We start from the raw sequence: 21,734 nt of genomic DNA on the forward strand, positions 1-21,734 counted from the left end.
ATTTTAAACCAATCTAGCACAAGAAGATGCGAAAGAGAACTTAATTATGAACCTGTCCTACCTGAACAACGAATTCCTTTCTCTTCCGTGTCCATTCGTGCTTGAAAGGACACATACATGCAAAATTATGTCAAAATGCCAGTTTCGGTGAGTATCCTCGTAAACACAGTCGCTTATGGCTTACGTGAATGTAAAAAATTGAGAAAGAAAACGGAATGCGTATCATTATATTGGACCCGTGCATTCAGTGTTAAAGTGACAGCAGCCTAATATTCTTGGTGCTGTCTGTGTCATTAATGTTAATCAAACAACAAAATACAGGAAATCCCTTTTGTAGCTTTAACAAAGATTAATTATATTTAATTTATACAGTGAAGAATGCAGTGTTATTTTACATTTGATTATTCAATTTTTGTACCTGAATACTGTTAGTCTTGCATAAAAGCAATGTTTATTTCATTTGTATCTTTGTTCTATTGTATTTATCTATGGTTGTAATTTGTTCATTATTTTCTACGGAGATTCACTCCTTTACAAAATACCCCCAATCATTCTACAACGATCAATTCTTTACAAATAAAGCAATTCATCTGGTGAAGTTGTTTTTGATATTGCAATATATATTTCAGAAAAACAAAATATTGCAATGTCATTTCCAATCTCGTGCAGTCCTAGTTGCAAGAGCAGCACAAAGAATTTCAATATATTTCCCAATTCCTTCCTGTTACGTAAGCACAGCATATAAAATGTTTAGATTGAGAAGACACTGTGCCTTTTTCTCTCCTTGCATTCTGCAGATATCTCAATCCTTTTGAGCCCTTCTTTCTCTATACTCTGATCTTCACAAACTGCATCTGTTAGATACAATACTCTGGATATTATTACTTAGATTTTTTTTTTTGCTATTTCAGTTTTCATATTTACTTGATTCATTCATTTGTCATTGTAATTTTATATTTTAAAATTTGATATTCCTTATTTAAATTTGACCTCTGACATCATTTGCTCGTCTGCCTGGACCACACTGCATCAAGAATGAACCTGCTTTATGTCCTTTTATTGGTCCTTTGGTCAGTTTTCAGTAAGTAGATCACATTTTATTTATCTACTGTAAAGATAGGAGTGCATAGAATTGTTGTTAAGTTTGAGATTTTTTATATATTTTATCTTAATGACTTTAATCTATACATTTTTCTGTCCGCATTCATTTGAAAAATATTTTAAAGTGCAAGAATAGAAGTCTTTTTTTTCTTTTTTACTTTTTACAATGCCATCTAAAACATGTGACCCTGAGTACCTTTCAATGACAGGTGCATCATCCAATGACTTTAATCTACATATTTTACTGCCAGCATTCTTTTTTTGGCACTATTTAAAATGAAGACGAACTTTGAAAAACCTGAACAGAAACCGTTACTGTAACTGTTATCTATCAGTAGTACATACATGCAACTTTATCAACTCAAAATAGATATTTTGATACAGTTGATGAGGACATACTGTACATTGAGTGAAAACATGATCATAGATGCACACAGATCCACAAATGCACAGGAGAATCCAGAAATAGCTTATGTGCAATAGATTCACACATGCACCGGAAGAGTGCACACACTTCTTATAATGCTTATAATTCACAAATACACAAAGGCCATGATGTATGTGTAATTTAATGAACAAATAAATGCTAAAACATTTGTATTGAGATTGTATTGAGACATCAGCCTTTGCATGAAAGACATGTTCCAATTCTTTCCATTATGAAGCAGCGTCTACTCCGGAAACCACCCGTGTTACATTTAATTAGTAGCCTAGACATTTTTCTCAACTTGATCTCATAATGGTATGTGCTGCCTATTACAGTGTCTGATATAATGTTTCATATATTCAGACAGTACCAGCTCCTTCCTTATCTACAACAAGGACCACAACAAATGTGTGTATGCCGCGAGTGCTACTGTAGTGCTGACTGCGCCGTGCGACGCATCTTTCACAGCTCAGCGTTTCCAATGGATTTCCTCTTCACGAATCATCAGCCTCGCTTTTAGTCTCTGTTTGGGGGCAGAGAAGATCGAAGACAGGTTCAAAGTTATCCTTCTGCCCTGCAATGAATCTAACCCCGGACAAACCTGGGAGTGTAAAGATGAGACCTTGCTTGTATTGAAGGGACATCCACTGCACTTGAACTATGGAGATTTTGTTGAGCCAAATGTGATGCTGTTTAATGAAGCAGGTGTTTGGAGTCGCTGGCTGATTTATGGGACCAACGAAAATTTGTGTTCTCGTGGATATCAAGGTATGACCACCAAACATCCACCTAACAGCCATTAAAACCTTTATAATAATGGCTGCCAAAATGTTAAATTAATATCCAATATGTATTAATTTCCCTGTTTCATTTCTCTATGTTCTGAAGAGATGGCTAGTAATCCTAATGGGAAACCATGCTATTTCCCTTTTAAGTTTAATGGAGATGTGTACGCCGAGTGCACTGTGGATGGCAGGGCTGATGGTCAGCTGTGGTGTTCCACAGAAAGTGATTTCGAAAAGGAAGAGTGGGGCCTCTGCCACCCAATAAGTAAGACAACACAACTATTCACTACAGAAACCTCTCTATTTATTACTTAATGAGCACCATAGACACTTTCTATAGAAGTGGTTCTAAACCAAACTCAACCTCAAGATGACATACAATGATTTCAAATAAGATAAAACAAGCATTCATAATATTTATTTTTAATAAAGTTAGCTGAATCAAAGTAGTGGATAATTTGCGGTGATGTAAGCCTGTTTTAAACAATGCCTTAATTGTTTTGACAGTATTGAATTTAGTTTAGAGAAATGTGTTGCATTTGGGGAAAAACTTTTTCTACATAGCAGGGATAGATAGGTATGATGGATTCAAATTAGTGACATAATTAAGGGCAAAGCACTGAAGGTGTGAAGCACCTATTGTTTCCATTAGTGTTATTTCCCCCCATCAGATCCTGTCAATGGAATGGCAAACACTCCCTGTGTGAGTTAAGTCATTAGAAAGTTTCTCTCTATGGAATTTACTTGCATAAAAAAACACAATTGCGATTTCGGATGCAGCCTGTCTGTCTGTTTTACGCGTTGTTGTTTTTTCACCAAACCATATTATACAGTAGATGCGCCGTCAGATTTGAGATTAACTGTGGTGCAAATGCATGCCGAACCGTCGGTGGAAAACAGTACGATTAGCTTCTTTTTTTTTTTTTTTACAGAGAATCGTTATATATATATACACTCACCTAAAGAATTATTAGGAACACCTGTTCAATTTCTCATTAATGCAATTATCTAATCAACCAATCACATGGCAGTTGCTTCAATGCATTTAGGGGTGTGGTCCTGGTCAAGACAATCTCCTGAACTCCAAACTGAATGTCAGAATGGGAAAGAAAGGTGATTTAAGCAATTTTGAGCGTGGCATGGTTGTTGGTGCCAGACGGGCCGGTCTGAGTATTTCACAATCTGCTCAGTTACTGGGATTTTCACGCACAACCATTTCTAGGGTTTACAAAGAATGGTGTGAAAAGGGAAAAACATCCAATATGCGGCAGTCCTGTGGGCGAAAATGCCTTGTTGATGCTAGAGGTCAGAGGAGAATGGGCCGACTGATTCAAGCTGATAGAAGAGCAACTTTGACTGAAATAACCACTCGTTACAACCGAGGTATGCAGCAAAGCATTTGTGAAGCCACAACACGCACAACCTTGAGGCGGATGGGCTACAACAGCAGAAGACCCCACCGGGTACCACTCATCTCCACTACAAATAGGAAAAAGAGGCTACAATTTGCAAGAGCTCACCAAAATTGGACAGTTGAAGACTGGAAAAATGTTGCCCAGGTCTGATGAGTCTCGATTTCTGTTGAGACATTCAGATGGTAGAGTCAGAATTTGGCGTAAACAGAATGAGAACATGGATCCATCATGCCTTGTTACCACTGTGCAGGCTGGTGGTGGTGGTGTAATGGTGTGGGGGATGTTTTCTTGGCACACTTTAGGCCCCTTAGTGCCAATTGGGCATCCTTTAAATGCCACGGCCTACCTGAGCATTGTTTCTGACCATGTCCATCCCTTTATGGCCACCATGTACCCATCCTCTGATGGCTACTTCCAGCAGGATAATGCACCATGTCACAAAGCTCGAATCATTTCAAATTGGTTTCTTGAACATGACAATGAGTTCACTGTACTAAAATGGCCCCCACAGTCACCAGATCTCAACCCAATAGAGCATCTTTGGGATGTGGTGGAACGGGAGATTCGCATCATGGATGTGCAGCCGACAAATCTGCGGCAACTGTGTGATGCCATCATGTCAATATGGACCAAACTCCCTGAGGAATGCTTCCAGCATTATTTGTGTGCATCCCACAAATCTCCATCAACTGCAAGATGCTATCCTATCAATATGGGCCAACATTTCTAAAGAATGCTTTCAGCACCTTATTGAATCAATGCCACGTAGAATTAAGGCAGTTCTGAAGGCGAAAGGGGGTCAAACACAGTATTAGTATGGTGTTCCTAATAATCCTTTAGGTGAGTGTACAAAGGAGGCCAAAGAGAACTAAATTCGGGACTCAAAATCTGTTTAATATTGACATCAGTAGCAGTGATGATACTTGCCTTTATTCATCATAGTACTTAGTAAAAAGATGCCATTAAACACATATTTAATATGAACAGTCTTTATGCTGTTTTTAACCTTAACTCATGTTGGTGTGTGTTATTTCAGATGCCCCAGAGCCCAACATCACAGTGTATGGGCAGATGCAGGACAGAGAGCATGTGATAGTGATGTGTTCATTTGGCAGGAGGTTCACTAAGAGCTCTTTCCAGCTGTCAGTGGAGGGTGAACACAACTACACACTGAAGGACCCACTGTGTTATTCAAATGAAAAGTGTGTGTTTGATGTGAAAGTGAGTTCACCTGTTTCCTTCACCTGTGTGCACGAGATTAATTCTGCGGTGAACCGTCGCAGTGAGACTTACACAGATCATCATGAGGAAGGAGTATCTTTATTCTACATCTGCTTTTCCTCCTCCATTGCTATTGGTCTCGTCATCATGACTGTGGCAGTGATCGTGACCACCATCAGGAGCAAATAAAGGAGTGTGTTTACCTGTTACTCACAGTCAGATCAAAATCTATAAATGAAAATAGTGAAAATGCATACTCAATGTGAGCCTCTCTGAGAGCATCTCTGAAATGCTTTGTTATGCAATTAATTTCCATTCGTTATTTCCCTACAAGAAGCTCAAAGACTAACATGCAGCCGTGGTTTTCTGAGCTGAAGATGCAAGTTTCTCTTCCTCAATCTTATTTCTGATGACAATAATGGCATTACATATGCCTACAGATCTCAATATAGTTCCCTGCATGTGTTTCTATTAGGGATGCACCGAATCCAGGATTCGGATTCGGATTCGGCCGAATATTGGGCTTTTTAACGGGGTTCGGTTTCTGCCGAACCTCAGAATTTTTTTCCACCGAACCGAACCCTAGGCTTGCACTACGCGCGCTACGTCGAAGTCACCGATCAGTGAATGACATCAAAGTACCGCGTGAACGAATAGAGAGCAGACGGCTCCTTATGCTTTTGAATTGCTCTCGCGGGACTTTGATGTCATAAACTCATCTGTCTATGCAGCGCCGGTTCAAGTCGAACAAGTAGTTATTGCAGAGGCCAGACAGACTCACGGAGGCGATTGGCATCTCACAACTCGCACTTTATTCCACAATCGAACTTGTGTAACTGTCTGTCACACGTTCTACCGTCCACAGCGTTACTTAACAAAATAAGGTAAAAATGAGCATCAAACAGAAATAACCCGCATACATGGGCATGTGTTCGAGGCGCACGACACATACGGCGCGCAGTTCTTAAAGGGGACACACCTTATTTCCACTCGCTACAGTAGGTGGACCGTTCGAATGCAGTAGGCTGTGAGAAAGTGAAAATGGAACTCGTGAGCAGAAAAAGTGTTGTTTGGCAGTACTTTCAGTGAAAGAAGGCAATTCAAGTCGAGCTACATGTTCAATTTGCAATGCCGATTTGTCTCATGGTGGCAAGGAGTCAAGGACTCTAAATAGGCTACACAACATCGCCGCTGTTAAAATGCATATAATGTTGCTTTTTTTTTTTTTTTTTTTTTTTTTTTTTTTTTTACAGTTATAAAAGTAAAAGTAGTGTTTATTATTTACAGTAATAAAATAAAATTAAAAATCCACTTTGTTTACTTCATTAATGTGTTTACTGTGTTAATGGACTGAGGATGAGAGTAGGATTCGGTATTCGGTTTCGGATTCGGCAGAATCTTAACCAGTGGATTCGGTATTCGGCCGAACCCCACAAATCTGGATTCGGTGCATCCCTAGTTTCTATGTTCAAATCTCACACCAGTTGGTGTGAGATATCATTTTGACATGCAATGCTATTATTGTGTTTCTGATGAGTTTGTGTTCAGGATTAGATTTGATCAGTCTTCAGCTTCAGTTTTATTTGAGAAAAATCCTAAAATAACTTGGCAGATCTTAACTTAAGACTTCAGATAGAACGTTTCTAGGACCACATGTCTGTGCTTCAATATAACAGACTCAAGCATTCTTACTGATAGCCTATGTAATTTGATTAATTTGATTAATTTGTTGAGATTTTCTATTATAATTTAAGTGATGCAATTTTAAAACTGTGTATTGCAGCAATTTTATTTTCACATTAGGATGAATTGCTTATGCTGTAACATTCCTTATTTGTATGTTTAGATAAAAATGTCTTCTAAATGAATTAATATAACAATAAATGCTTCACTTACTGCTGTAGCTTTCATTTCTGTCTACATCAGTGGGCAGAAGCTGTATGTTATATTACACAAATGTTTTTTACATGAAGATCATAACGATAAATTGCATGAATTAGAATATGAATTGCAGGTTAATTGATGATACATTAACTAATACACACATACAAAATACAATGTCGCAAAAAAATGGATGTGGTTTTTCAAGAACTGGGAAATGAATATGACAAATCGTAAATTTATATATAATTATCTGTATATTACAGTGTATCCAATTACAGTGAAATACGTGATTACTTAGAGTCATTTATTCATCCTTTTAGTGTCATAGCAATATCCGAAACTTGGTTTAAAGATGACAAAGGAATCAACTTTGAAATAAATGACTATGCCCTCAACTACATCAACAGACAAAACAAGACGGGAGGTGGCGTTGCACTGTATGTCCATAAAACAATACATTTTTCAATAGTAAATAGCCTGTCAATAGCACTTGATAATGTCCTGGAGTGTGTAACTATTGAACTAAAAAATGAAAAGCAAAAGAATATTATTATAAGCTGTGTCTATAGGTCACCTGGATCAAGTGTAGACTTATTCAATGAATGGATGGTGAAATTGTTTTCTGAAGATATAAATAAGCCCTTATTTGTATGTGGGGACTTCAATATTGACCTTCTGAACTCAAACAACCACAAACCTACCTGTGAATTTGTTGATAGGATGTATAGTATGTCCTTATTTCCATCCATCACAAAGCCTAGTAGGATTACCTCTCACAGTGCAACTTTAATTGATAACATCTTTACTAACAACCTTTTAAACAAAACAGTTAATGGTCTATTGATCTGTGATATCACTGACCACTTACCAGTCTTTACTATATATGACTGTAATGTTTCTAAACATATTAAAACTTGCAATGTGAACTATAGACGAGTACGAACTGAGGAAGCTATTAATTTATTTAATGAAGAATTAAGGTTACAAGATTGGAATACTATTTATGGAGAGATGCAGACTGATGTGGCTTACAATAATTTTATAGAAATATTTACTTCCTTGTACAACAAGCACTGTCCCATCAGAATATTTAGTAAACCGAAAAAAAATCTAAAATGCCCTTGGATTTCAAAAGGCCTGCAGAATGCATGTAAGAAAAAAAATAACCTTTATAAATTGTTTGTTAAATCGAAAACCAAAGAAGCTGAGGACAGATACAAGCTGTACAAAAATAAATTGACAGCTATAATGAGAATGGCGAAAAAACATTATTATGAAAAACTATTAATTGCTAATAAAACTAACATAAAAAGAACCTGGGCAGTATTAAATAGTGTTATTAAGCAAGGATCGAATATAACGGATTATCCAGAATATTTTGTTGACTCTAATGGAGAAAACATTGATATGAATAAATTAGTAAATGATTTCAATAATTTCTTTGTAAATGTTGGTCCTGATTTAGCAGCTAAAATTCCTAACCAAGAATTGAAGTTGAACACTGAAAGAAATGACTGTACTATTTTCCTCTCTCCTGTCAGTGAGTGTGTGAAATAATGAATATTGTTCAAAAATCCAAAAACAAGTTCTCTAAAGACTGTCACTCCATCGATATGGTACTAATAAAAAAGACAATTAATAGTATCATAAAGCCTCTAACACATATCTGTAACCTGTCGCTTAAAAACGGCTGTGTGCCAAGAAAAATGAAAATTGCTAAGGTTATACCATTGTTCAAAAATGGAAATAGGAATCACTTTACTAATTACAGACCCATTTCTCTCCTTCCCCAGTTTTCAAAAATCCTTGAAAAGGTTTTTGACAAACGGTTAGAAATTTTTACATATAAGCATAAGCTAATTAATGAAGGACAATATGGGTTCAGACCCAACCGATCTACTTCGATGGCCATAATTGACGCCACAGAAGAAATATCGAAGGCTCTAACAAACAAAAAACATGCAATAGGAATTTTTATAGATTTCAAAAAAGCTTTTGATACCATTAATCATGATATATTACTTAAGAAATTAGAACGATATGGAATACGGGGAGTTGCTGGGAAATGGGTGAAAAGTTATCTGAGCGACAGAGTACAGTTTGTTCAAATGGGTGAGTTTTCTTCTGGATGTCTTGACATTGCTTGTGGTGTCCCGCAGGGGTCAGTATTGGGCCCCAAATTATTTAATTTATATATTGATGATATTTTCAATGTTTCTCAATTGGTTAAATGTGTATTGTACGCTGATGATACAAATATTTTCTATAGTAACGATAGTTTGGAGCGACTGATTAGCGTTATAAACAAAGAACTAAGTAAATTTAAAAAATGGATGGAAAGTAATAAATTATCATTAAACCTAGATAAATCCAAAGTGATGTTTTTTGGAAAGTATCAAGCTGATTCGCAGAAAATGGTTGAGATAGATGGAGTACACATTGAAAATGTTCAGGAAATAAAAAATTTAGGTGTAACGATAGACAACAAGCTAAGTTGGAACGCCCACATCAGACATATAACAACTAAAGTCTCCAAAAGCCTTGCCATAATAAGTAGAGTTAAGCATATCCTTGATTATAATGCACTCCATACCCTGTATTGTGCTTTAATACAGCCATATCTAACCTACTGTGTAGAGGTATGGGGCAATAATTACAAAAATGTAATACAGTCACTTTTTTTGCTACAGAAAAGAGCTATACGAATTATACACAAGGCCGCCTATTTCGAACACACAAATCCTCTCTTTCTCAAATCAAAGCTATTAAAAATGAAGGATCTTGTAAAATTATATAATGCACAGTTCATGTTCAAAGCGTATCACTATTTATTACCTGTGAACATTCAAAATATGTTTTCTCATAAGGAGCAGTCGTAGAGTTTGAGAGGATTTGGAAACTTTGTGGTCCCAATGGCGGGTTCCACCAGGAGGAGTTTCTCTATGTCTGTTTGTGGGGTTACTTTGTGGAATAATCTGGGGCTTGAATTAAAGCAGTGTCAAGGCATTCACAATTTCAAACGTCTTTACAAACGAAAGGTCTGGTTCCATTACAATGACAATGAGGTTTGATTGTTTCATGTTGTGTGGATTGTTGGATTAGTTGTTATTTATTTACCCTTGTGGTATTCCGTCTACCATTGTTGGTAGTTGTTCGTCATTATGTACTCTTGTGGTATTCCATCTACCATTGTTGGTATTCGATAATCATTGTTATGTACCCTTGTGGTATTTCGTCTACCATTGTTGGTATTTGATAATCATTGTTATGTACCCTTGTGGTATTTCGTCTACCATTGTTGGTATTTGATAATCATTGTTATGTACCCTTGTGGTATTTCGTCTACCATTGTTGGTATTTGATAATCATTGTTATGTACCCTTGTGGTATTTCGTCTACCATTGTTGGTATTTGATAATCATTGTTACCTGTGGATAATCATTGTTACCTGTGGAAATATCTGTATATTATTAATATGTATGGTATGTTTGGTTTTGACCTGTGCAACCACTGTTTCTAAATGAGGTATTATTATTACTATTATTATTATTCTTTTTATATATTATTTTCTCTTTGAGATTATTGCTGAAGGAAGCAGCCTTTATTTGTTTGTATAAATTCTTTTATAGATTGGGGTGGGGTTTAATAAGTTTTACTTCTTCCCACTCATTTTCAAACATACGTGTATAATTTGTTATTATTGTGTATCTTTTCTGTTGTCACACTATTTTGCTTGAAATAAATAAATAAATAAATAAAAGAAATATATTGCCAAAAGTCCAAATACACTATTTGTCCCAATTTCCCATAATTATCATATATGTATGTCCCAGTTTTGATTTCTAACTATCTAATCCTCTACTATGCTTCACTATATAGTTCTAGATAATCTCAGAATATTCTAAAGGAGAATATCAAGATGTCAATCTGGAAGTACAGAAAAAAAAAGTCTTGCAGAAATAGTTTCTAGTGTGACGCCATCATACCACAACAGTTACACCAAGCCCAAACCATAGGCTATGTGTACATAAAGAACAAATGACACGTGTTGAAATGTTGCAAAGTTAATCAATGCTGTGCCACTGGAAACAATGAAAATGGCCACTTCCTGAGCTCACAATGTGTGCAATAGGCCGGTTTACTTCTTCAAAATGTAATTATTTGTGTGTGTTTTTTTTTCCTTTTATATTTTGATACAACATTATTTGGTATTATGTAATTAATTTCTTAATGATAACTTTTGCTACATTATATAACATAGGCCTTGTTTCTGAAAAACTACTTTTTTGAAAATAAAGTGAAGTAAAAACCCCAACCCAGCTCCTGCACGACATCCTTGGAAGCACAATGAAGTTTCTTCTTTTGCTGTTTAGCTGCTCACCCTTATGTAAAACATGAGAATTTTGTAAATGTGTTATATAGAAAAAGTAAATAAATGTATACTTTCACAAGTTGAATGAATTTCCAATGTTTCTTTTATCCAGAGCAATGTGCTATATTGTATAAATCCTATTATGGTTTAACAGAGCAAATTCTGCCTGAGAGTATTTAATCATTTGATTCTTAATTGATATTTTTGAACACTGAATTTGATTTAAAAGCAATATTATAAAGCAAGTTGTATGGAAGTGGCTAAAATAAACTACACTTTTTTGTACGACTGAGCAGTAGGCAACCGACTTAAAGGTGCAGTGTGTGATTTTTAGCGACATCTAGTGGTTCGGTTGCGAGTTGCACTAATGGCTCAGCCCACTGCTCACCCCTCCCTTTTGAAGAAGCTACGGTGGCTAAAACGGGACAAACATATCGTCGTCTGAGAAAGCAGAGAATAGCCAGAGTAAGCCAAGAGTGTGTAACATTGTCACTGTTTCTGTACCACAGTCCATTATAAACCACATCATGGATAAAGTTTACAAAGCCATAGTCAGGTGAGGATCAAGGGTCTTAATATATAATATAATAATAGTAATCAGCTGATTGTCACACAAACGTAACCAGCACATTTCTCCCCACATAGCAAACCCATAATATACAGCGAGGGAGAAGAACCACATGAAACTAAGCAACTATATATTTTTTCTAACAGGGTAGTAAAAGTTTAGCTGGCTAATATGAGCTGTTACTGTGGCTGAGCTGGTTAAAGCGTAAAGCCTTGTTTAAACTCGACGCGTCCGCATGAGCGCAAAGGTGCGTGCGGCAAAAATGACACGATTGTAACAGTGCGCGCGCCTCCGCATCCCCTAGACACCACTTACTAAACACAATAGGCTTTTTTTCTCTGATTCTGAAAACTCTTCGCGATCGACTTAAAATGCTTCCTTGATCGACTTGTCGACCACGATCGACGGGTTGGTGATTCCTGTAACGTTACTGTTTACGGTCAATGACAAGACAAGAGTACTAATCATCAGCTGTCTCACGAACGTAACCAGCACATTTATCCCCACATAGCAAAGCCATAACACAGCGAGGGAGAAGAACTAAGTTACATGAAACAGTCCAACTACATATTTTACACCACTGACAAGGGAAAAGTCACTACTCACGGTGTTTATGGCTAGCTTCTAGGTTTCTGCGGCTTCTCTTTCAAGGTAGTGACGAAACGCGGTCTGTAGCGCTGTGTGTTCGCTGTCGGCTACGGTAGAAACATGACGTCACAATATGTCGACCTTCAAGGGGGTGCCCGCGGTTATGTAGATATAAATGCCTCATTCTAAGGTAATAAAAACATTACGGTTTATTAAGTAAGTTCTTTATACATCACTGAAAACATAGTTATGGATGTCATATTGCATTTCTGTTAACCTCTTAACCGTCTCCAGAGCGTCGGCGCACTGAAGCGTTTTTTTATTTATTTAGTTCAAATATACTATCAGATTTAATGTTATACCTTGACAAACTATACATCATTAAAAAGATATAAGACTCAAGATTCAGTATTTGACCACTATTGTATTCTGAGAAACTTATAGTGACAGTTATGTCTTAATTTGTGTCAGGAGTTATGAAATTAAAAAATGAGTCGTTACCTTTAATATGAATTATGAGCCTCAGCCGGTCTCATTCAGAAAAAAACTCCCGTGCGATCGTCATGACAGCGATTCACAAAACAACGTCCCTCAGGGCTTTTAGCTCAAACATGTGCAGATTTGGAGAAATATTGATAGATTCTCATAGCTTTACATTAGACTTCTATAGACAGGAATAATATTTATTGAATTTATACCCAAATGCGTCGATGTAATCATTTTGAGCGCTGTATACTCTGTACTGTGTTATCAATTCATCCTGAAAGTGAGGGCGCTGTTTGAACAGAAGTCCATAATATATGGATCACATGAAGAAGAGCCATAATCATGTGACATTCAGGAAGTCCTGCCACAACAAAGCTATCCGAGATCGCTGTAAAGTGCAGATAAAGATGTTTTGAAGACAATAAACATGATTGCAATGATATTTGATTTACCTGTGTTCTTCGAGTCATGTCAGGTATTTTCATAATAATTGATTATATGTATAATGTAATGCTAATCGAGATAGACTTTCAAATTGTGCAGAATACAATAAAATAATATATTTTCTATCTGATTTTTTTATCTGAAGCCAAATCAGATTACAGAAAGTTATTTAAAACACTCGACTTGCGCTATAAAGTAAGTTTGGAGAACAAACATAGTTTTATTCTCATAAATTGTCGTGTATTGATGGTGTGCTAAGCTAACATGCTAGCTAGTACTGAGCACCTGCTACCTTACTTCGGTGTAATTTTTATGATTTTTTTCTAAATAAGAATGCTTACTGAAATGTTTCGTTTTTCAAAAAGGGCATTTGATACAGTTTCACTGTGAAGTGAGAACTTTTATAAAATAAATGAGGGATTGAAACAGTGTGAATTGCTAGTCGTTAGTGATTATAATGCAGACAAAAGAAAAGCATATTTAGAGCAATAAACTGGCTGGAGAGGTGTGAATATGTGCAGGGGAGACTGAGACTGAATGGGGCTCGTTTTTGCATCACAAAACAATAGAGGCAATAGACTGAATAGATGCTTATAAGAAAACAATAAACACCAGTCTAATCAAAATAAAGTCATATGACATGATCTTGAAAAACATTGAACTAAATACAGAGTTTTAGACTTATCATCTTCAAATTTTAAATATAACATGGCCAGACATGTGGCTTTAGCTGCAGTGCATTTCTAGATTGCTACAATGCCAACTTCAATTTTATTTTCATGAAGATGTTTCATAAAAAGAAATGTATAATAACTTTACAAAACTTTGAAGCTATTTATAACTATTTTTTTCATTATGATAATAATTAATTCTACATTTACAATAAACTTCCAGGTGTCAGCTTTCAAATGAGATCTTACTTGTGCTTTTAGTACAAAGGGTTCATGAACTGTATCTGTTTCAGTTTGGGAATGCCATATCTGGGGATTTTTCAAAAATGGGCTTGAAGCTTAACAGGTTAATAGATACTCAAAACGTTTACACATTGCACCTTTAAGAGGTATTAGCCAACCCTACATCCACTGACTAAAGTCAGAACTGACAGGTTTGTGTCCGTGAGAAACGGCCGACGTGAACTGGGTCCATAATGAAGTAATAATTGAAAGTATGGGATACTTGTGTGTGTTTGTGGTAAAAGTGAAAAAGCAAAGCTAGGTGTGTGTTTCACCAGTAACTTTACAGTCTGCAGAATTCATCATTATGAATACAGCAAATATCAAATTCTATTTTTTTTTTTTACAACAAAACTAGCCTATAGAAGGCAACTCGTGGTCCTTTAGGGTGACCTGTATACACTCACCGGCCACTTTATTAGGTACCCCATGCTAGTAACGGGTTGGACCCCCTTTTGCCTTCAGAACTGCCTCAATTCTTCGTGGCATAGATTCAACAAGGTGCTGGAAGCATTCCTCAGGGAGTTTGGTCCATATTGACATGATGGCATCACACAGTTGCCGCAGATTTGTCGGCTGCACATCCATGATGCGAATCTCCCGTTCCACCACATCCCAAAGATGCTCTATTGGGTTGAGATCTGGTGACTGTGGAGGCCATTTTAGTACAGTGAACTCATTGTCATGTTCAAGAAACCAATTTGAAATGATTAGAGCTTTGTGACATGGTGGAAGTAGCCATCAGAGGATGGGTACATGGTGGCCATAAAGGGATGGACATGGTCAGAAACAATGCTCAGGTAGGCCGTGGCATTTAAACGATGCCCAATTGGCACTAAGGGGCCTAAAGTGTGCCAGGAAAACATCCCCCACACCATTACACCACCACCACCAGCCTGCACAGTGGTAACAAGGCATGATGGTTCCATGTTCTCATTCTGTTTACGCCAAATTCTGACTCTAACATCTGAATGTCTCAACAGAAATCGAGACTCATCAGACCAGGCAACATTTTTCCAGTCTTCAACTGTTCAATTTTGGTGAGCTCTTGCAAATTGTAGCCTCTTTTTCCTATTTGTAGTGGAGATGAGTGGTACCCGGTGGAGTCTTCTGCTGTTGTAGCCCATCCGCCTCAAGGTTGTGCGTGTTGTGGCTTCACAAATGCTTTGCTGCATACCTCGGTTGTAACGAGTGGTTATTTCAGTCACTGTTGCCCTTCTATCAGCTCGAACCAGTCTGGCCATTCTCCTCTGACCTCTGGCATCAACAAGGCATTTCCGCCCACAGAACTGCCGCTCACTGGATGTTTTTTCTTTTTCGGATCATTCTCTGTAAACCCTAGAGATGGTTGTGCGTGAAAATCCCAGTAGATTAGCAGTTTCTGAAATACTCAGACCAGCCCTTCTGGCACCAACAATCATGCCACGTTCAAAGTCACTCAAATCAACTTTCTTCCCCATACTGATGCTCGGTTTGAACTGCAGGAGATTGTCTTGACCATGTCTACATGCCTAAATGCACTGAGTTGCCGCCATGTGATTGGCTGCTTAGAAATTAAGTGTTAACGAGCAGTTGGACAGGTGTACCTAATAAAGTGGCCGGTGAGTGTATGTTCATGATTGACAAGATCTGACAGTATACACACTAAGAGACTAACCCTGCATATGCTTCAGTTAAAACGAGTTCCAACCATGACATTTACCAGCAAAGACTATGAGAATGCATAAAAAAATATATTTTCCTCATTTGTAGATCATTTAAATAAAAACGTCTACGAAATTAATGTGTTTTTCTGCAGTTTTCTTACAGCTGTAGAGGGCAGAAGTAACTTTGGTTTACAACTGCTGAGTGATGTAATTGACTTAAAGGGAGAGTTCACACAAAAATTGTAATTCTGTCATTAATTACTCTGCTCCGCTGATCAATGGTAAAATGTGAATAAAAGCCTAAATTAAATAATATAGGCCTAGGCCTGGTTTCACAGACAAGGCTTAGATTAAGCCAGGATTAGACCTTAGTTTAATTAGGACATTTAAGTAGCTTTTATAAAAATGTGGAAGAGAAACATTACTGGTGTGCATCTTGAGACAAAACAATGGCATGACATATTTTAAGATATGTCAGAGCAAGTTTCTTTCAGTTGAAACAGCTCAAACAGTGTCAAAGTGTCAGTTTGATAGACTGTCAATGGGGGGACAGAAAGCTCTCAGATTTCATCAATAAGATCTTCATTTGTGTTCAGAAGATGAACGAAAGTCAGCCTGGAACACACCAAGCCGACGCCGACGAACTAGCGCCGATGAAAGCCGACTGTGTTGTCGCCTCTCGTTGCCTCTCGTCGGGGTAAAAAGCTGCACTTGAACACACCGAGACACGGCCGCTGGGCGAGAGGGAGAGGGAGATTTAAAAAAATATATTTTGCACAATTTATAAATTCCTTATGAATATTAAGAAATGATTTTGACACACATAGGCTATTAACTACGTGTATTCTGGATTTTAATTAAATTATTTTGAGGCCTAATCAACACAAGTTCGGAAGTTACGTTGTCAACATCAGGCAGGTTAACGTTAGCGGTTGCCGAGTAACGAGGTTTCCCGGTCAACAAAAAAAAAAAAAACGCTCGTTCCATGGCAGCAGCAGACTAATACATTTACAGAAATAAGTACATTTTATGACAGAAACGAGGAGGAAATATGGAACAGAAACAGATTTCAGATTTTTTTGGAAAACCACCAGTGAAGAAGAACACTAGTACCGCAACCATGACAACGGAGAGCAGCCTGAGTGAGGAGACTGTCCGCCGCCCCAGCACCTGCAATCCAACCTAGCGTGATTGGATTAGACAAGCCCTTCCAGCCAACATCCAGTTTCAAATTTCCTGCACGGCGTTGTGGTAATGAAACGTTCTCACCTTCTGTGGCACCGGCTTGGTTTGCTAGATGGCAGTGGCTGCATTATGTGGAAGAGACTGATCATATTTTGTGTTTTGTTTGCCTGAAAGCAGTCGGAAAAAAGGTCATGCCTAGAGACAAATTTAAGAAAGACAACCCCTTCTTGAATGCCGGCTTTTCAAATTGGTGTAAAGCTACTGAAAAATTTAATGAGCATGAGAGATCAGAGTTGCACAGCGAGTCAATACAAAAGTTGGCCGCTTTGGATGACGTCCCCATAGATGCTCGCTTATCCAGCGCTCATGCCAGAAAGCAGGCTACTGCCCGACACTGTTTGGAGCTTCTCTTCAGGACCACCCGATTCCTGGGCAGCAAGGGAATTGCCTTCAGGGGCGACACAACACGCGAAGGAATACTTTATGAATTGATGCTGGAGCGCACATATGATCTTCCTGAAGAAAGAAAGTGGATAGAAGGAAGAAACAACTGGATGTCGGACACTATACAAAATGAAATAGTTGAAAAGTTTGCTCATGCTATCCAGAGGGAAATTGTTGCCCGCTCATCGCACTGCCGATTTTATGGCCTCACAGCTGACGGTACAACTGACATTAGAAACACTGAGCAGTTCTCCTGCAGTCTGAAATATGTTGACAGCAGCTTGGAGCCTCACACTGTGTTTTTGAGATTTTATAACGCCCGGGACAGCACTGGAGAAACTCTTTTCAGTTGCATCAAGGATATTTTTTTAAGACTTAACATCCCCATTGAACGCATCGCAGGATTTTGTTTTGATGGAGCAGCTAATATGTCAGGGTGTTTTTCAGGCGTGCAGGCTCGGCTTAAAGAGTTAAACCCGCACTCACTTTACGTGCATTGCAGCAACCACTCACTGGATTTGATTCTCCAAGAAGCCGCGCGTGAAGTGAGTCTTGTGGCCGATACTTTGAACTTTGTTCAGGGTGTCTCATCTGTGATAAGAGAGTCATCAAAGCGAAAACAGCTCTACCAATCGTTTTTTGCCTGTGATGAGGTTGCAGTCAACATCTTAGGCCTTTGCCCGACAAGGATGTGTATCCGTGACATGTCCATTAAACGCGTCACTGCAGCTTACCCCACTCTCCTGACTACACTGCACGAGCTGAAGGATGACAAGAGTGTCAGGGGGGACAGCAGAGCAAAGATCGGGGGACTCTTCAAACAGGCTTTAAAAGGGAGAACATATTTCGGTCTTTTATGCTGCCATGCCCTGTTCGAGCCCTGTGAAGCAGTTGCCACAAGCCTACAGAGTGCCACAGCAAGTGCGCAAGGTGCACTGGAATGCACAGGTGTGCTGAGAGAACAAATAGCCACACTCCGGGATGATGCAGTTGTGGACGAGCTGATCCGCAAGGTTGAAACCTGCGCATCACAAATCTCTAATAGAGTTGCATGTGACATAAACGTGCAGTGACTCAAGTTCATGCCAGCTGACCAAATCGATTGCATTGTAGGGTTATTGTGAAGTTTAATTAATATTATGTTGTTATAATATTATATGTTGTATGTAAATATGTTGTATGTAGCCTATATTTGCGTTGTAACGGAAGTAATTCCCCCCTGGGATTATTAAAGTATATTCTGATTCTGATTAATAGCGCATTTATTCTGCTACTGAGACCCTGGCTGTGTACACTGAAGTGTATATGACAATAAAGAAGTGAATCTTAATGTATTTATTTTTAAAATGTATTTTAAATAGGCCTATAGGCTCAGTTTTTTTGTCAAAAAAAAAAAAAATCACAGCACCCCCTGTTCACAATTACTTCCAGTGGCCCTGCACCGAGAGAACTACAGCCGACTGTCAGCTAGAATGCGCGTTCTGTGCCTGTGTGTAAATGAGACAACTGTCTATTTCTGCAGATATATTCTCTATATTCGTCATTCAAAAAGGGGAAACCGACGCTGTCGGCTGCAGATACACAAACCATAAACAAAGCAGTGCGTGCTTACCGTTTTAAATATCAATCTTGCTAAACACTTTCTTTATTCCACTCCGCTCGTGTTAATATTGAAATATTCGCCAAGGAACACCCAGGTAAGATGACGTAACATAAGAACAGCCTTCTATCTGTAGAGTTTTGACTTCTTTGCTCGCTGTTTTGCTATTATTCTCGTGCATGACTCTTTCACTAAGCTGAACAGCCAATCAGAGTTCCCTCTTTCACCGACGGCCCGACACCGATTCAACATGTCGAATCGGCCGAAACAAAGCCGACGAGGACCAATTTCAGCCGACGGCACGGAACCGTGCGGAACACACCGGGGAAACTCAGTCGGCCGACGCACAAAAACTGCCCGACGGCCGACCGTCGGCTTGGTGTGTTCCAGGCTTTACAGGTTTGGAACGACATGAGGGCGAGTAATTAATGACAGAATTTTCTTTTGTTTAATTTTCATCGAGATTTGAAAGCATTAGATCCCACCCTCAGAGCGTCTTCAAAGCCACGCCTCCTTCAAAATGCTTGAACAGAGCAGAGTCTGCAAAGCGTCACGAGAGATTGCGTTAAATTACCTCATGTCTCAAAGAACATTATTATAATAATGAACGTAAACAACTTAAAGAGATCGGACTTGTACCACCTGACTGCTGCAGATTCATTTCGAGTGTTGACATAGAAACGCATATTTCCGAGTCTAAACAGCTCAGAGTAGAACGTCACTGGTTGCAATCTCTTAATTACGGTATAGCGGCAGCCAGTAACCGAGGCTGAGTAGAGGGAATAAAGTTGACGCGTTTCCACTGCGGATCCGGTGGTTTATTGTAACATTGAAAATGACAGAAACATGATGAATGAGGACAGTAAAGTAAGCATAAAGCAATTAAATGAAAATAAAATAAAATGAAATGAAAACGGTCAACAGAAAGTGAGCGTCCCAGCTACTCACCCCCTTCCTACATGCTAACCACACGCAAACTAACAGGTAATATACACCGACCTAAACCAAGTGACGTAACAAACTGAAAGTAAAAATGTCAAAATAAAAGACATCAACCCAAACCTGCCACCTACATACGGTAATTATGACATGGTGTGAGCGCAGCATAAGCTTGTTGTTGTTGCTTGCTGTTGAGCGCTCAGTGATTGTCGGTCGTGTCTACAACTCGGCATAGCCACATCATGGAACAAGCTGATGACGTGATGTCTGCGCGAGCTGACCGAATGCAACAATTGGACGAAAATTTTTTGGTCCTGAGATTTCCACAGAAGATATGTATATTTTTAATATTTAGATCACTTCTATTATCAATTGCTAACAAAAAGTGTTTGCCTACCCTACCTTTAAGCAATACTAATAACATGCGACATGAAATTGTTTTTGCTAATCTTGCCATTTAATTTTTCTTCTGCATATACACAAACAGGTTTTACATTCAAAAGCAGAGAGTAGAAAAGATCATTTTTGTTACATTATAAAAGGTAAATAGACTTCCTCTTTCCCAGATGAAAAACTTATCCTTTGAATCATTTTTATTTTATAATAATGCTTAAACAATTTCTTAATGATAACGTCATTTTTTTTAATTGTATTATGTCCAGACTTTATTTAAAAAAACACATTGTTTTAGATTTAGCTTTCAGACAAAGGTGTGAATGCCTCAAACTAAAATATCTTATAAGTTGAGAAATGCAGACTTGATGGTTTCATATTTATACATTTTAGATTAGGGTCCAATTCTCAATATTTACTAACTATTAAATATGACTTTTGCCTCAATAAGCTCCTAATTACTGCTTATTAATATTAGTAAGGTTGTTGGTAAGTTAGTTTAGGTATTGAATAGAATTAAGGGTCAAGCAAAATAAGGCATTATACAGGTCCTTCTAAAAAAATTAGCATATTGTGATAAAGTTCATTATGTTCCATAATGTAATGATAAAAATTAAACTTTCATATATTTTAGATTCATTGCACACCAACTGAAATATTTCAGGTCTTTTATTGTTTTAATACGGATGATTTTGGCATACAGCTCATGAAAACCCAACATTCCTGTCTCAAAAAATTATCATATTTCATCCGACCAATAAAATAAGTGTTTTTAATACAAAAAAAAAGTCAACCTTCAAATAATTATGTTGTTATGCACTCAATTGTCAATACTTGGTCGGGAATCCTTTTGCAGAAATGACTGCTTCAATGCGGCGTGGCATGGAGGCAATCAGCCTGTGGCACTGCTGAGGTGTTATGGAGGCCCAGGATGCTTCGATAGCGGCCTTAAGCTCATCCAGAGTATTGGGTCTTGCGTCTCTCAACTTTCTCTTCACAATATCCCACAGATTCTCTGGGGTTCAGGTCAGGAGAGCTGGCAGGCCAATTGAGCACAGTAATACCATGGTCAGTGTGGTGAGTAGGACGAGCAGGTGCGATTGCTAATGAGCAGCACCTGTGAAGCACACCGGTCTCGCATCTCTCACGGAGGAGCGGAGGCATAAAGGGGGAGCGACGGAGTGGATGATCGAGAGAGGAACAGGCCTGCTTTTGTTTGTATTTTGTGATATTTTATTTTGGTAGCCAGCAGTCGTCCGTGAGGGGCTGCTGGCAGGTATTAT

The 21,734-nt window shown here is 38.2% G+C and overlaps 1 protein-coding gene across 1 annotated transcript in view; it reads left to right on the top strand.

The window, feature by feature from the left end:
- The first annotated feature begins 972 nt into the window (after nucleotides 1-972).
- LOC130099583 (macrophage mannose receptor 1-like) overlaps nucleotides 973-21,734 on the top strand; it is a 41,349-nt gene continuing 20,587 nt past the window's right edge. The window contains exons 1-3 of the mRNA XM_056265314.1: nucleotides 973-1,081; nucleotides 1,892-2,296; nucleotides 2,417-2,578. Coding sequence (XP_056121289.1) covers nucleotides 1,036-1,081; nucleotides 1,892-2,296; nucleotides 2,417-2,578 — 613 coding nt within the window. The 5' untranslated portion in view covers nucleotides 973-1,035. The remainder of the gene's footprint in view (nucleotides 1,082-1,891; nucleotides 2,297-2,416; nucleotides 2,579-21,734) is intronic.

The sequence above is a fragment of the Rhinichthys klamathensis genome, unplaced genomic scaffold, assembly GCF_029890125.1.
Source record: "Rhinichthys klamathensis goyatoka isolate OS25496 unplaced genomic scaffold, OSU_Roscu_1.1 h1tg000231l_1, whole genome shotgun sequence".
Taxonomy (NCBI): Eukaryota; Metazoa; Chordata; class Actinopteri; order Cypriniformes; family Leuciscidae; genus Rhinichthys; species Rhinichthys klamathensis.